The following is a 12,684-nucleotide window of genomic DNA, read 5'->3' as shown; positions in this document are numbered from 1 at the left end:
TGGCTAGACAGGACTCAAGCATGTTACACTGTGCTGTGCATGAACTGAACACAGCACTCCGTGCTGATGGGAAGAACAGCTTCTCTAACCTACACAGTGAGTAAGCTAAAATGTTTGCCATTTATAGCATACATAATTGCATTCATTTTCTTTGGAATCGCACAAATTAATCATATCCTGTAGTCAAAATAAATGAAAGTCTGACTAAGAGGTGCACAGCACATTTACAGTGAATTTTGCTAACATCAGGAAACACAGGTCAAGACCTCTAAGTCCCATGTGCATATTCCCAAGAAAGTGTGACTACTAAATACTCTTCAGACAAGATGCACTGCAGCTTGGCTCTCAGTGTGCTTTCTACATTAACTTTGGTTCAAGGAAACTGCTGGAACTGGCCAGCAAGTGAGGAAGTATAGATGGCACCAAGATATTATTCCCAGCAGTACAAACCTCTCCAGAAAACACCCAACGGGCAACACTTAACAGTTCCATAAGCTGTTGTAAAAAACCAAGCAGTTGTAAAAAAACAACTACTTGTGAGAGTAGATTTTATCGTCATGGAGAGAGCTTGCACTGGGAAAAGGAAGGATAAAAATTCCAGATTGTAAAGAAATAAATAATTTGTTACGTTTGGAGGGGAAGGGATCAGGGCTGGGACTCGCAGTGAGCAGATTTGCTGGGCTCAGGCTATGAGCCCCAGACCTATGGGCTTGGTTTTTCACATGTCATGTGGCTTTAACAGATGATTTATAGTCAGTTAATACTGTGTACATGCACCAGACTAAACCTACTGGAATGCAGAGAGACTAGTCTAGCAAGAGGCAGACAGAGGACATAATGTCACAGCATCAGCCCCACCAGGGAACCACAACAGAAGGAATGTCTTTCACAACAAGATGAAAAGGAAAGAAAACCAGAAAAGCTCAGCACCATACAGCACTCTCTAGCATTCCCCTTCCAGAGAAAGGCAGGACAACTCAAGAAACCACTTTATACTAAAGAACAAATGACTTAAAGAAAAAAAAATCAAGGAGGATGCCAGATCACCATTTTCTTCAAAAGGACACAGACACAGATCTGCAGCAATCTGAAAGATTACTTGTCTCTAAAACCCGACCCTTGTCACAAAAGCAGACTGTATTTATGCCACAGTGACTGCCAGTTTCACTTGCTTACCTCAGCTGCAGCTGGAAATGGTTTGGTCCTGCTGCAGACCAGCCACAGAGGGCAAGGAAGGCTGGGGAGAACTTTGACAGTGATTTTGACAGTGACATTTTTCTATTGTATACAGTAGATTAGGCTGCAAGGTCTTTAGCAGTAAGATCTGAATGGATACTTATCAGTCTAGCTTGAAACAATCTACTGTACTCAGAGCTTTTAAAGGGTATTTAGTTGAGTGTCCATTTCTGACTGCTAATTCCACCATGAACTATCACAGTGACGCCTGGCTTCCAGCCTCCTGTTAAACATCTGTCAGTATTCTTAGAGTGTCAGTGTCCATCTACTTGCTGCTTCTTGCTCTCTCTTTCTCTCTCAAACTCCCCCCAAAAACATGATTAAAAAAAAGGTACAGATGAATGGCATTTTCCTTATGAAACATGTCCAGCAGGGACATATTTTTTTTACACCTTGCTTCCTAAAGGTCAGAACAGCTCATCATTTGATGCACAGCCTGTTTCTCAAGCTTAGCAGCTTTTACTTTTCCATGGAAAAATATGAAAAACTTGAATATTACGGTTTTACATTAATGAAGTTTGGATGCAAATCCCGTGCTTTGTACACAGCCCCAACTCTTTAGGACTTCCCTGGTGAAGAGAGAAAAATCAGAGACAGCTTGGGCAAGAACTCATGGGGAATATTCTGTTATTAAGTTTATGCAGCATTGGCTCAGTGTGGATTTAATATGATTTTTAAGACAGAAAACATCTGCTTTAATGAAATGCAAAGCTAAAGAACATATTTAAAGATTAGTCAGCCTCAGTAAGATTACATTCTAAAAGCCACTTAAAATGTTCTGGACTGGACAGGCTCTACTGGATACAGTATAATTTTCTTGGATCTTATTTATAGTTTTAAGGTAAATCCTTAAGATTGTGTTTTAATATAAATCTATTTTTACTTTTGCTTTAGAGATAGTGATGATTATGTTCCTAACCCATCAAATTGCTTGCTGGCCTCATAGAAGATAGGCTGAATAGGGGCTATGAAGATGCCTCAGTAGGAAAAGAGGCTCACAGGGCAGTAAGTCCTGTGAAGATAAGAGGGAATACTTAAAAAATAAAAAGAACAAGCAAGAAAGATGTGGAAGGGACAGAAAAACCCTGCCTTAATGCCTGTGGAGTTCTCACAAGGCTTTTTTAAAAAAGTCTGTAGCTAACTGTTAGTGGAACTTATTTTTATTCCAATAATTCGTCAGTCAAAGCCAAGTGCACTGACATAAACCCACCAAGTTTTGGTACCAACTGGTCAAACTGGAGAACTTAGACTCTTCATCTCACCAATGTATTTAAGGAATCATTTTTAAATGGTTGCATGAAGCCACTTCTATTCCAGATCATGAAAACCCAATACCAAGTTGTGGCATCATGGCTGAAATAGATTTCCCTTCATCAGCTCAGCCATAGATTCTGAACTGTCACAAACAACCTTTGCATGTAACCCCTTCCCACTTAACTTCTGAAAAGTAAAAGTAAGCTGAATTAAAATTTTTAAAACCTCCACATTCAAGAAAAAGGAACCTTTGCTTTGATGTGAACTGAAAGAGCCTCTTCCCATTTTGCAAAAAAAAAATCCACAAAACCAAATAACAAAACCCAAAAATAAAAAAAAAAAAATCTAACATATTGTGCCAAGCCAAAACATCTTGATTCAAGCAAATACGTTTTATTATTGAACATGTATTAAGCTATTAAATATAGAACTCTAATATAAACTCCATAAAATAAGCTGGTTTGAAATGAATAGTGCAAAGCTATCGTGGAGACATCCAAAGCCACTCTGTTGCTTCCAAACAAACAAAAGAGATACTATTTTTAGATTCTTTCTCTAGTCCTGTTCCCCTCTCTTACCCTCATCCACTTGTGAGCAAGAACAAACTAAAATTGTTAACTGAATTTGACCCCTCTGTATTTCCAAATTACACAGTTCTGCTGATTGTGTGTGTGTCTGGTTTTTGAGAGTTTTTTTTTTCAAAACATAGCTTTAATTTGAAATATTATTTCAGACCACCTCAAATCTATTTCTACAGCAAAGCTGATACTTTGGAAAGGCCTCTGTTCATGCACAGCTCCCATGGTTCCTAGGAGAAACAAGCCCTTGCCCTTGTTTCCTTGCCCTTTCCTTTGGTTATTTTTTTTAATTGAAAGCTGCTGCTGCCCTGCAGAGCTGGGACCTGTAGGGGGGTGCACGGTGAGGCAGCCTTCCTCCCACCTCACATCCTCAGCTGGCAGCACGCGGTGATGTCTAACAGGAGGTTCTTGGGGATAAACCTTGCTCTGAGCACATGGGAGATGCTGTGTAGATAAAGTGGCAACCTGGCTTCAACATGATCTTGGGATGGCATCAGATTTAAAATCTTGCTGCGCAATGGAAAGCACCAGGTGACAGAGCCCTGCAAACCCCAGGGCAAAAGTACCAACAAAAACACCACCCACAGCGGGACCTGAGATAGGAACATGAACCCAACTGACACATGCACAAGTGGCTCAGTAATTTTCTCACAGAGGAAACAAAGACATAAAGATTCTAAATCCCATTTAGCGTCACAGTTTGGGAAACAGAACAAAGACCACGTACGTACCATTTAGGAAATCTCTTTGTGTGTCCAGGACCTGGTTGATGTCCTGTATCCAAGCCTGTTGAATTTCTGGATTAGCTGCCTGCAAAATGACTCTCTCTGATGTTTCCCGGCTCATTAGGGCAAACTTGCAGGGATCATTGTCTACATTTTCTTCAATGATAAGGTAATTCATCTGAAACAAGCCAAGGTAAGCATGTTACAGGGAGCATGAGTTAACATTACACAAGAATCAAAACTGTTGTGAAATGTTCCTGAAAATAATTGAGTCCAATAACAAACTGTTAGACCATAATCAGAAGAATTTGTCTCATCTAGATTTACCCAGATAAATCTAAATCTTAAATATGATGCTTAATAAAGCTCTGACAGATGTACCAGACATCCACCCTCCTTGTCTTGAATTACAACTTCTATTTTAAGGTAACACAGACCTGACTGGTGGGCTTAAAATTTACTGTAACCCATAAATAGAGCAAAAATGTTCCTATTAATATATTAATGAAGTCTATCATTCCTCCAATCTAAATAAGTGTTTATATTTCTTGTCCTCTGATAAGAGAGTCTCAGTCACTAGCACATTTTAAAAATGGAATGGACTGTAAACAGGGATATAATGAAAAAAAAGAGCAATTCTCCCGTGATGCTCCAGCAGATCTTATTTCTAGCAGATTAGAGTCATCTGTGTGCAATCACTTCACTTGACTGTAGTCACAGATATTCTTGCTGGAAATCACATGGATGGCAATTCTGGCTGCTGTCCCGCCCTTGTGAGGCTTCTGTTTTAAGTGTACTCGTAACTGTAGCTTTTCCTGACATACTGAGGGTAGTAAACAAGAATAGGTTGGCATAGCCTCCCTAAAAAAAAAGAGAGGGAGTGTCTTCATGTCAAAAGCAGACAGCTCTGAAGACGAAGGCAGTAATGTCCCCTAGAAGTCCATCTCCAATTGCTCTGAGTATCTGTCAAGGTATGGAGAGATCCACTCCACACCAGAATACTGTCCAGCATTCAAACTGCCAGATGGAATTAGCCTCTTCCTTTGCTTCTGGCAGTCCCTGTGAAGTTACACTGACATGCAGGAACTCCCCTGACATGGGGACAAGGAAAGGGACTCACAGTGAGCCCAGACAGTGCTGTTCCTCCTGATCTGAGCTCATTTTCCTCTGGTTGATAGTCAAACCAATCCTGGTATGACTCCACGTAGAAGGCTCCTATTTGCATCTCAGGGAGATGCATTTGCCAAGGCTCCCACTTAGGTATTTTGGGAGCCTGAGGGTGTCCAGCTGAGAAGTATCTGAGAAGGGATGTGCCATTTCTGAACACTAAGGACCTTATTGTGTAAAAATGGGTTCTTCGCTAATGCAGGACAAGATGCTGAAGCTTCTTCACGATTTGAGTGTGACAGACCTTGGAGAAGAATATTTGGGAGTCTCATCTCACTGACAGACCAGAACAGCTGCATTTGAAGTCATATGCACTTTTTACTCTGTGGCTGTGACAGAGGAAAGAAATGGGACTTGTGGTGCTGGCTCAGGTGGAGGCCCCACTGCGAGGTGAGGCTGCCCAGAGCCCAGAGAGGCAGGGATGGTCCTGCTCCACTGAGAGCCACAGCTCTTCTCTGTGGGAAGCAGACATGCAAAAGCAGCCTGAAGCTGAAGTGGGGGCTGGGATGGAGGGTGTGAGAGCTGCTGGCACACAAAATCCATGCTGAGGTGGGGGAGACACACATGGAGCCATGTGGGATCCCACACTTGCTGTAGACACTCAACAGGAGAATGAGCTGTTTGCCAAGTGGAAGAAAAGGGGCTGGAAAATTATCACATGAAAATTTTAAACTCAGGCAGTGGGAACAGCCTTCTCTCTCGTAGGCTGTTTAACTAGAAAAGCAACTCATACCCTTGAGGCAAGCTAATTTTATTGACATTAGGAGAGATTTATTTTTCTCTCTTTATCTACAATATACAATTCAGGAATTGTTTCCTGCAGATAAAAGCCTCATTGTTATATATACAATAAACTGAAGTAAAAATGATTCATACTATTTCCATCTCCAATTTTAATAATGATTTAAATCAGCAAAAACATAAAATCAAAGCTGATCATCTAAATCAAGATGATTGTTTATTTGTACACTTTAGGTTTTCCCTTTATAGCCTATTATTTGGTTGGAAACTATAAAATACACTGACTTGCAAATGGATATAGGCTTTTCAGTAAATGCTGCTGTTTCCATCAGCCAAGAAGACGACCTCATTTCAGTAAATATGCTGTTTACCATAAATTTGTTTAGTTATATATGTTAATATGCATTATTTCAGCTGATAGTGTTCTATTTCATATTAATGCACCATTTAAAATTTAGAGCAAACACAATGCATTCTCCCATGTCTCTTAACCTGTATCTTTGAAAAGGAAATCAATGCCAGACTGGTTTCTGAGCTTTGAATGACCCAGAAATTTAAATGAATCAGTGATTTTGCTCTTTCTGCAGGCACAGCAAAGGCTGCTCTACCAGGAGATGTGCAGCACTCATTCACCTTCACTTACTATTTCACCAGTTAACTTTGCATTTGTTAAACAAACATAACCCCCCCTTAAACAAAAAAAGACACGAGTAAATATTTGCCCTGGTTACTTTCAGTTTTTACTTTTAGCCCCAGCCCCATAATCTGGATAGATTATTTAAAACCAAAATTAGTTTCTCAAAACTCTCTTTATAGTTTAGCTGGTTTTGTAATTTGTCACAGCTTTATTTTTAGAATTATATGTGGTTTTATTTGTCTTTGAAACATTCTTGCAACATCCATATTTGTACTAAGAGCCCTCACACAAATTAGGGGGAGTATTTCCAGTAATATCACATAAAGGCTTAGTATTGACTTGTAGTTTGGCCTAAATGACTGTTTTGGACACTGTACCTTCATCTGCCTTTTACGATCATGCTTAAGAGCAACTACTGTAAACTTCCTTTGACTACTGCAGGTTTTGCAGCAATATTTGCTAATTCAGAACTATGAATGATAGAGGACCTGCCCTGGCTGTGTTCCCTGTAAGAATTACCCAGTACATTTAGACACCCAGCAATTTATTTAGAGATGGTCTTAAACAGCTTCTGATCCACTGAAAGGTAAATGCAAATGTTTTCTGCACATTGCTGTCCCCCTATGACAAGATGAACCTTACACAACCATCAAAGAGAATATGCTTCTCCCTCTACATTTCTTACCTTTATGCTTTTCTTGAACATGTAGCCTGGTGTTAGAGATCCTTTCCTAAGGAGTTCACTGAAGATAACTATTTGCTCAAAGAGAAACACCCTGCGCTCCTTGGGTCGAGACTGAACCCCGGAATCCTGCTCCGTCACGTAGAAGGTGTCCTGCTGCAGCAGCTTGCCTTGAGCTGTCAGTTTGCCCTGAGGAGCACAAGGCACTAACATCACAAACCCTGACCCACCGTGATCCCACAAGGTGATACGCTCTATTTCATGCAGCCCAAGTTTTCCAGGCAGCCCTGCATTCATGTGAGACATATGCCCTCTAAGATACCAAAGCAGCAACCCTGTAAACCTCAGCTGAAGACAAGTAACAGGTTTTTCTTGCTCTCATTGCCACTGATGGTGTATATAAAACCAAAAGCAAGAGGTCTTAATCAGACTGTTTTGTACACTTCATTTTACACCCTGCTCCCATTATGCAGCTTGTTACTGTAGTGCTCCAGGCAAGAGCTCTCCATCATGCCCTAAGCCAGCAGCCACTGACACAACACCTCTGAAGGTGCAAAAGTCAGGACCTACCTGTTTGCAGTGCATAAGACAGTAAGACAAATCTTTATTCATTTTGGAGATAAGACCTCTCACCAAAGCCTACACTGGCTTAGTTACAAGCCACATGCTGCAACTTGTGGGGTTGTAACTCTCAAGTCCCCTCCTGGATGTTGCTGAACTCGGTGGGAGCAGTTAATGTGTTAATGCCAGGTGACCTTACTAATGGGCAGAGCAGGCTGGTTCATCACTTATTTTGCTCTGGATAATAAGTCTCATTAAAGCTTACAGAAGCTTTTACAGACCTCACATTTTGAAGAAACAATAGATAGATTGCCTCAACTTTAGAGTGAGAGGTGTGTCACCCCCCCACCTTTGGAACCTCACCAAAGCATGCAGCTCAGCACCGCAGAAGAACAAGCACTAAATAAGCAGCTTGGGTAGATTGTAGAGACAATCATAGGAAGATAAAATAATTTTCCTTGCCTAGTTATTATTATAAGACAAATGCAAATGCATACCTCAAAGCCTTGGAGGCGACCCAGGTTCATCATGTCATTGCAACGTTTTGGTACAAGGCACATTAATTCAACTGCTTTCTGTTGGGGAAAAGGGATGTTGCGTTATTACAAGAGACCCAGAGGGTTCCTAAAAGCACAGTGTCAAATAATGAAGTTCAATAGCACAATTGCTGCAGTGACTCATGGCGAGGCCCTCATGAATAGATGTCTAAAAGAGGATGGTGCAGGACTAAAATGCAGGACTGTGCCATCATCTTTTAATTCTGATTTAAGCTAAGAGAAATACTACATTTAGACTACCAGCAGGATCTTCAACTATTGTCAAAGGAATACTGGGGTTTTCATTCCTCCATACAAAGTCCCATCAGCCCTATTGTCCAGTGCATGAAAATGTACCTCTATCTCGGAGCACTCCAGACCAGCTTTTTCACTGTACCTCAGGAAGTCCTGGAGAAAGCAGAAAGGTTTGCATTAAGGCACTTCAGAAAAGAGAGTACAAAAGGCACCAGTTTGAAAAGGGAAAAGCATATTCAGCATGTGATTTTCTGAGAAGAAACTTGCTACTATTAATAAATTCATCTTCAGAGATTGCTGAATGTCATAACCACTTTAGAGATATGGAAAAGGAGTGTGGAGGGTTGTTGAAAAGATCACAGAACAAAAGACAAAGCTGGGGTTAGTCCTTGGGAATGCTTACTTGGTCCCTGTCTTAAGCCACAAGACCACACACACACACACACACACGAAGAGTTTTCTTTTCCTTTTGGCATTTTGGGGAACACGCTGCTGTGCCTTTGCTAGTGTGCAATTCCCAAACCAGGGCTGATGGCAGCCTGCTTGGGTATAGCTCAAAAAAGAGAAGAAACCAGCTCAGAGCCCCAGTGCTGCTGGAGATTACAGGGTGGGTTCAGACATGCCTGCTTTTAGATATTGGCTTCAGACCCCTCATGATGAATTTTCAAGAGTGCTGAATAATTGTCATTATGGATAAGTCAGCATAAACCAAAGTGGTCAGGCTCCTGGGGAAGAAAATTGGGGTGAGATCCCCAAATTTTAAGACAACAGAATATTCTGAAAATAAGTTTCTTCAGCTAATTTGAAGACAGATATTCAGAAATGGAGGCTATAGCACTTACTAGAAGCATGCCTCAGCACCAAAGACAGACTTTAGCAATACACTTGTGTATCTTTGTTCCAATTTTAAAAAAACTGAGAGTTTGCTCTGAAACCTCAGAGGAAAAAAATTCGTATTTGAAGTGTACCCTTCTATTAAAAAATTCCAAAAGAAAATGAAAAAAAAAAAAATCATCTGTTTACTATCCTAAATTACAAACCACTCACACAGATGTGGCCTCCTGCTCTCTGGACATATTCCATGGGCCTCTGTCACTGTATGCCCAGAAAGCAGACCCCTCTTTCCTCTTAATTTGATGAATTTATTCCTCAATTAAGTCTAAGTCTGATTTAAAATAACAGCATCTAACCCAATATGCAGACTACAGTTTAATCCAAACTGTATGTTTTCACTCACCTTGAGAAGAAGCTGGTATTTAGTTATTCTTTGAATGGGTTTAATCAGAAAGTCACTGATGGTCAGCCGCTGGCTTATTTCCTGCTGAACCTCCTAAAAAATGAGGATTAAAAACAATTGCAAACAATCACAGAGTAAGACAGACAACACGATAAAACGTCTCAGCAGAGACTTATTTCCACAGAAAGTTGGTCTGTTCTTAATCTTTTGTTTGCAAGATGGAATTTCTGAGGATTTAAAAATCTAGCATATCCTATTTAGGCAAGGCCTGGGTTAAAGTCGTGGCCGAGCTGAAGGCATTGGAAAGCACAGGATCCCTCCCCCTCTGAGCTGACCGAGCAGCCCTGCAGGGTCTGAGGGTCACTCTGTCCACTGCAGCGGGGATTAGCTCACAAGTGAGTCCTGCAGAACAGGCCTCCTGCCCTGGGGTGAAAGGAAACATCTTTCCCTTGTTAAACACGCTTCTTTCACATTACTATCACAATGTGTCTGGTCCCAAAGCCTTCTTGAAACAAGATTGCTGGGGATTTATGAGAGGCACCACCCAGCTCCAACAGCTTTTACCTCCCCTGTTGTTTGCACACTACTGATTTAAAAGTCTTACTTGGGACAGAAATGACTGCCTTTGTGGTACTCTGCGGGCCACACACAGTTAGTATTGAATTAAATATTTATTGTAAATATGTAAATATTTATTGTAAATATGTAAATATGTAAACAACATGAGAATTTGAAAGCAATTAAATAGTAACACTTTCTCTGTATGGCAGAGACCTCAGCAGCACGTGCAGTATCAAAATCTTCAGGAGTTTGTTTGAGGCAAACCCCACAGCTTACAGAACAGTCTCCTCGACCTGGACTCACAGCTGCAAGCAGCAGTAATGCATAATGAGCCGTGCTTACCTCAAAGTACGTTTCATACTCAGCTACTATATACTCAGACCGGGGCTTGTTTTGGCAATACACCACATACATGTGCAATCGCCGCTCCTGTGAAGGCAAGAGGCACAGCAGCCACGTGAGATATTGGCCACCCTTCTGTTATTAAAAGGTGGCAGAAAGCTGCTATGATGTTCTGCTTATTTTTGGTTTAACCAACGACTTAGTTCTCTAAAGCAGGAAAGAAAATTGGTAACTGGTTCTGTCCTCCACAGCTGCACTTAGGCAAGGGGAGCTTTCTGGGTTGTGGCCAGTGAGAGATGCTACACCCACACTGACAGGTCTGAAATTTCCTCTAGAGTTATACTCTGGCTAATATCACATGAACATGTAAATTGTAGCACCTGCCATAATTGTATTTTGGCAGATGTCCTTGGCCACATCAATTTTGCCCCCCAAGTAAGTTGTCTGCAAAAAGACAATGATTAATGCTTCAGTGCAATCCAGCTGCCCACTGAAAATGCTTAACTGTAGGGATACTTTATGTTTAAATTCAGTTTAGACATGCAAAAGCATCGAGTCGACACAAACAGGTGTTTTTGAAAAGGAGCCATCACACCCTAAAAGACAATTGTACTAGATATAGGAAACAAAACAAAACTTACATGCTTAATAAAAAGCTGTGCTAAACGGTCAGGTTCTTGAAGACATTTTTCCAGTTCAGCCAGGAAAAAGCTGAAAGAAAGGATATGAGCACTTCAGAATACTTCTTTAGGTCATCCCAGCAGCAAACTAGTCATCCTTCAGATATAAGAGTGGCACTTTAGCTCCAGTATCCAATAATAAATGAAAAGGTAAGCTTGGCTTCAGCCCTTAATGGTGGGATTTCTAAATCATTAGATGAGAGCTGTGAAATGTGGAGGTCTTGTCTTGCAAACTGTCTGCTCTTCTTCTGGTTTGAATTTTCAAAAAGTGCTGATCACTGTCTAATTGCAGGAGTTGCTTTCCTTCACTGAGAACTCCCAGAGTAAAACTCTCCCATATACCAAAACGCTTGTGAAAACTCAGCTTATGAAAATTCCAGCTTTGACCAAGAGTTCTCAGTTGCATGAGCAGATTTGGAGTACTGGTCAACATGAAAGAGATTGCATATGTTTCCACCTGAATAAACAAATCAATATGTTTTGCTGGTGGACTTATGATATGTTCTGTTTGTCACTGTTTTTAATTTCATAATAAATAGACATGTTATTCATGATAGTCACAGTAATTCATAAACACCATCTCTATCTTGACTTGCAGCTTCAAGGAGGTCATTCATTCTAGCTCAAATGCCCTTATCAAAAATATACTGGAATGCCTAAAAGTGAGGTGAAAACATCAGACACACTGCTAGATTTTTCTGTCTGGTAGGCAAATCCAAACAATTACCCTGTCCATGATCTTCCTCTTTTTCATTTCAGGATTTCAGTCTCAAATGCCTCCATGGATTTCCTACAGTAGCAAGATTTTGTGAGAGGACATGCTTGCAATAGTCTGGTCCCAAGAAATCCCAGAACCTCAAAAAATGATACAAATTGGGCAGATGTCCCAATTAAAAATCACCATTTCTACTGTTAGATACAGCTGCTTCCATAACCCAATCCTCTATAAATGCTACATTCATCTGCATGTAAATACACTACTTGACCCAGATATACAGAACTAAAAATAGGGAATCTTTCCATTTGTGTTACAGAAAACTCCTATCCTCACACTTAATCAAGGAACAGCACTGGTAAAAACACTCCATTCTCTGGTATCAACATAAGGTGAAGCTTCCTCTGACATTTTTTAGTTTGTGTTCACAAAGTCATCTGTCAGCACATAAGGACAGGCTGAGGCCATGAGATAAGCACCTGTGGGACACATGACAGCAAGGATACTGTGCTTCCTGGGTGAGGGAAATGCCCAGAGCTGAAGGAAGCTCCAGCCCAAAGTCCATTGCTCACATCTACACATACATGCTCAAATTTTAGTTATTTAGAGCTGCAGAGTATTTGTGAGTGGCAGAGCTGAAATGATGACCATATTGCAAGACATTGTTCACAGTTACAGAGGAAATGGCCCAGGGTTTGTGTTTCCAGCAGCTTTTCAAAATCTACTTGTAGGAGTAGGATTTTCAAGGAATTGAGCTCCTAACTCAGAGCCAAAAGC

General features: G+C 40.8%; 1 protein-coding gene across 12 annotated transcripts in view; it reads right to left on the bottom strand.

Moving 5' to 3' along the window:
• KALRN (kalirin RhoGEF kinase) overlaps window positions 1–12,684 on the bottom strand; it is a 483,321-nt gene that overhangs the window by 32,313 nt on the left and 438,324 nt on the right. For all 12 annotated transcript variants that reach the window (XM_032115344.1, XM_032115337.1, XM_032115336.1 and 9 more), the window contains 7 exons: window positions 11,154–11,223; window positions 10,513–10,599; window positions 9,610–9,702; window positions 8,475–8,525; window positions 8,079–8,156; window positions 7,024–7,209; window positions 3,800–3,971 (listed from right to left, as the gene is read on the bottom strand). In XM_032115344.1, the coding sequence (XP_031971235.1) occupies window positions 3,800–3,971; window positions 7,024–7,209; window positions 8,079–8,156; window positions 8,475–8,525; window positions 9,610–9,702; window positions 10,513–10,599; window positions 11,154–11,223 (737 nt within the window). The remainder of the gene's footprint in view (window positions 1–3,799; window positions 3,972–7,023; window positions 7,210–8,078; window positions 8,157–8,474; window positions 8,526–9,609; window positions 9,703–10,512; window positions 10,600–11,153; window positions 11,224–12,684) is intronic.

This window comes from Corvus moneduloides, chromosome 7 (genome assembly GCF_009650955.1).
Source record: "Corvus moneduloides isolate bCorMon1 chromosome 7, bCorMon1.pri, whole genome shotgun sequence".
In the NCBI taxonomy this organism is placed as follows: domain Eukaryota; kingdom Metazoa; phylum Chordata; class Aves; order Passeriformes; family Corvidae; genus Corvus; species Corvus moneduloides.
The sequence above is the reverse complement of the archived record's forward strand: the minus strand, read 5'-3'. Positions and strand labels throughout refer to the sequence as shown.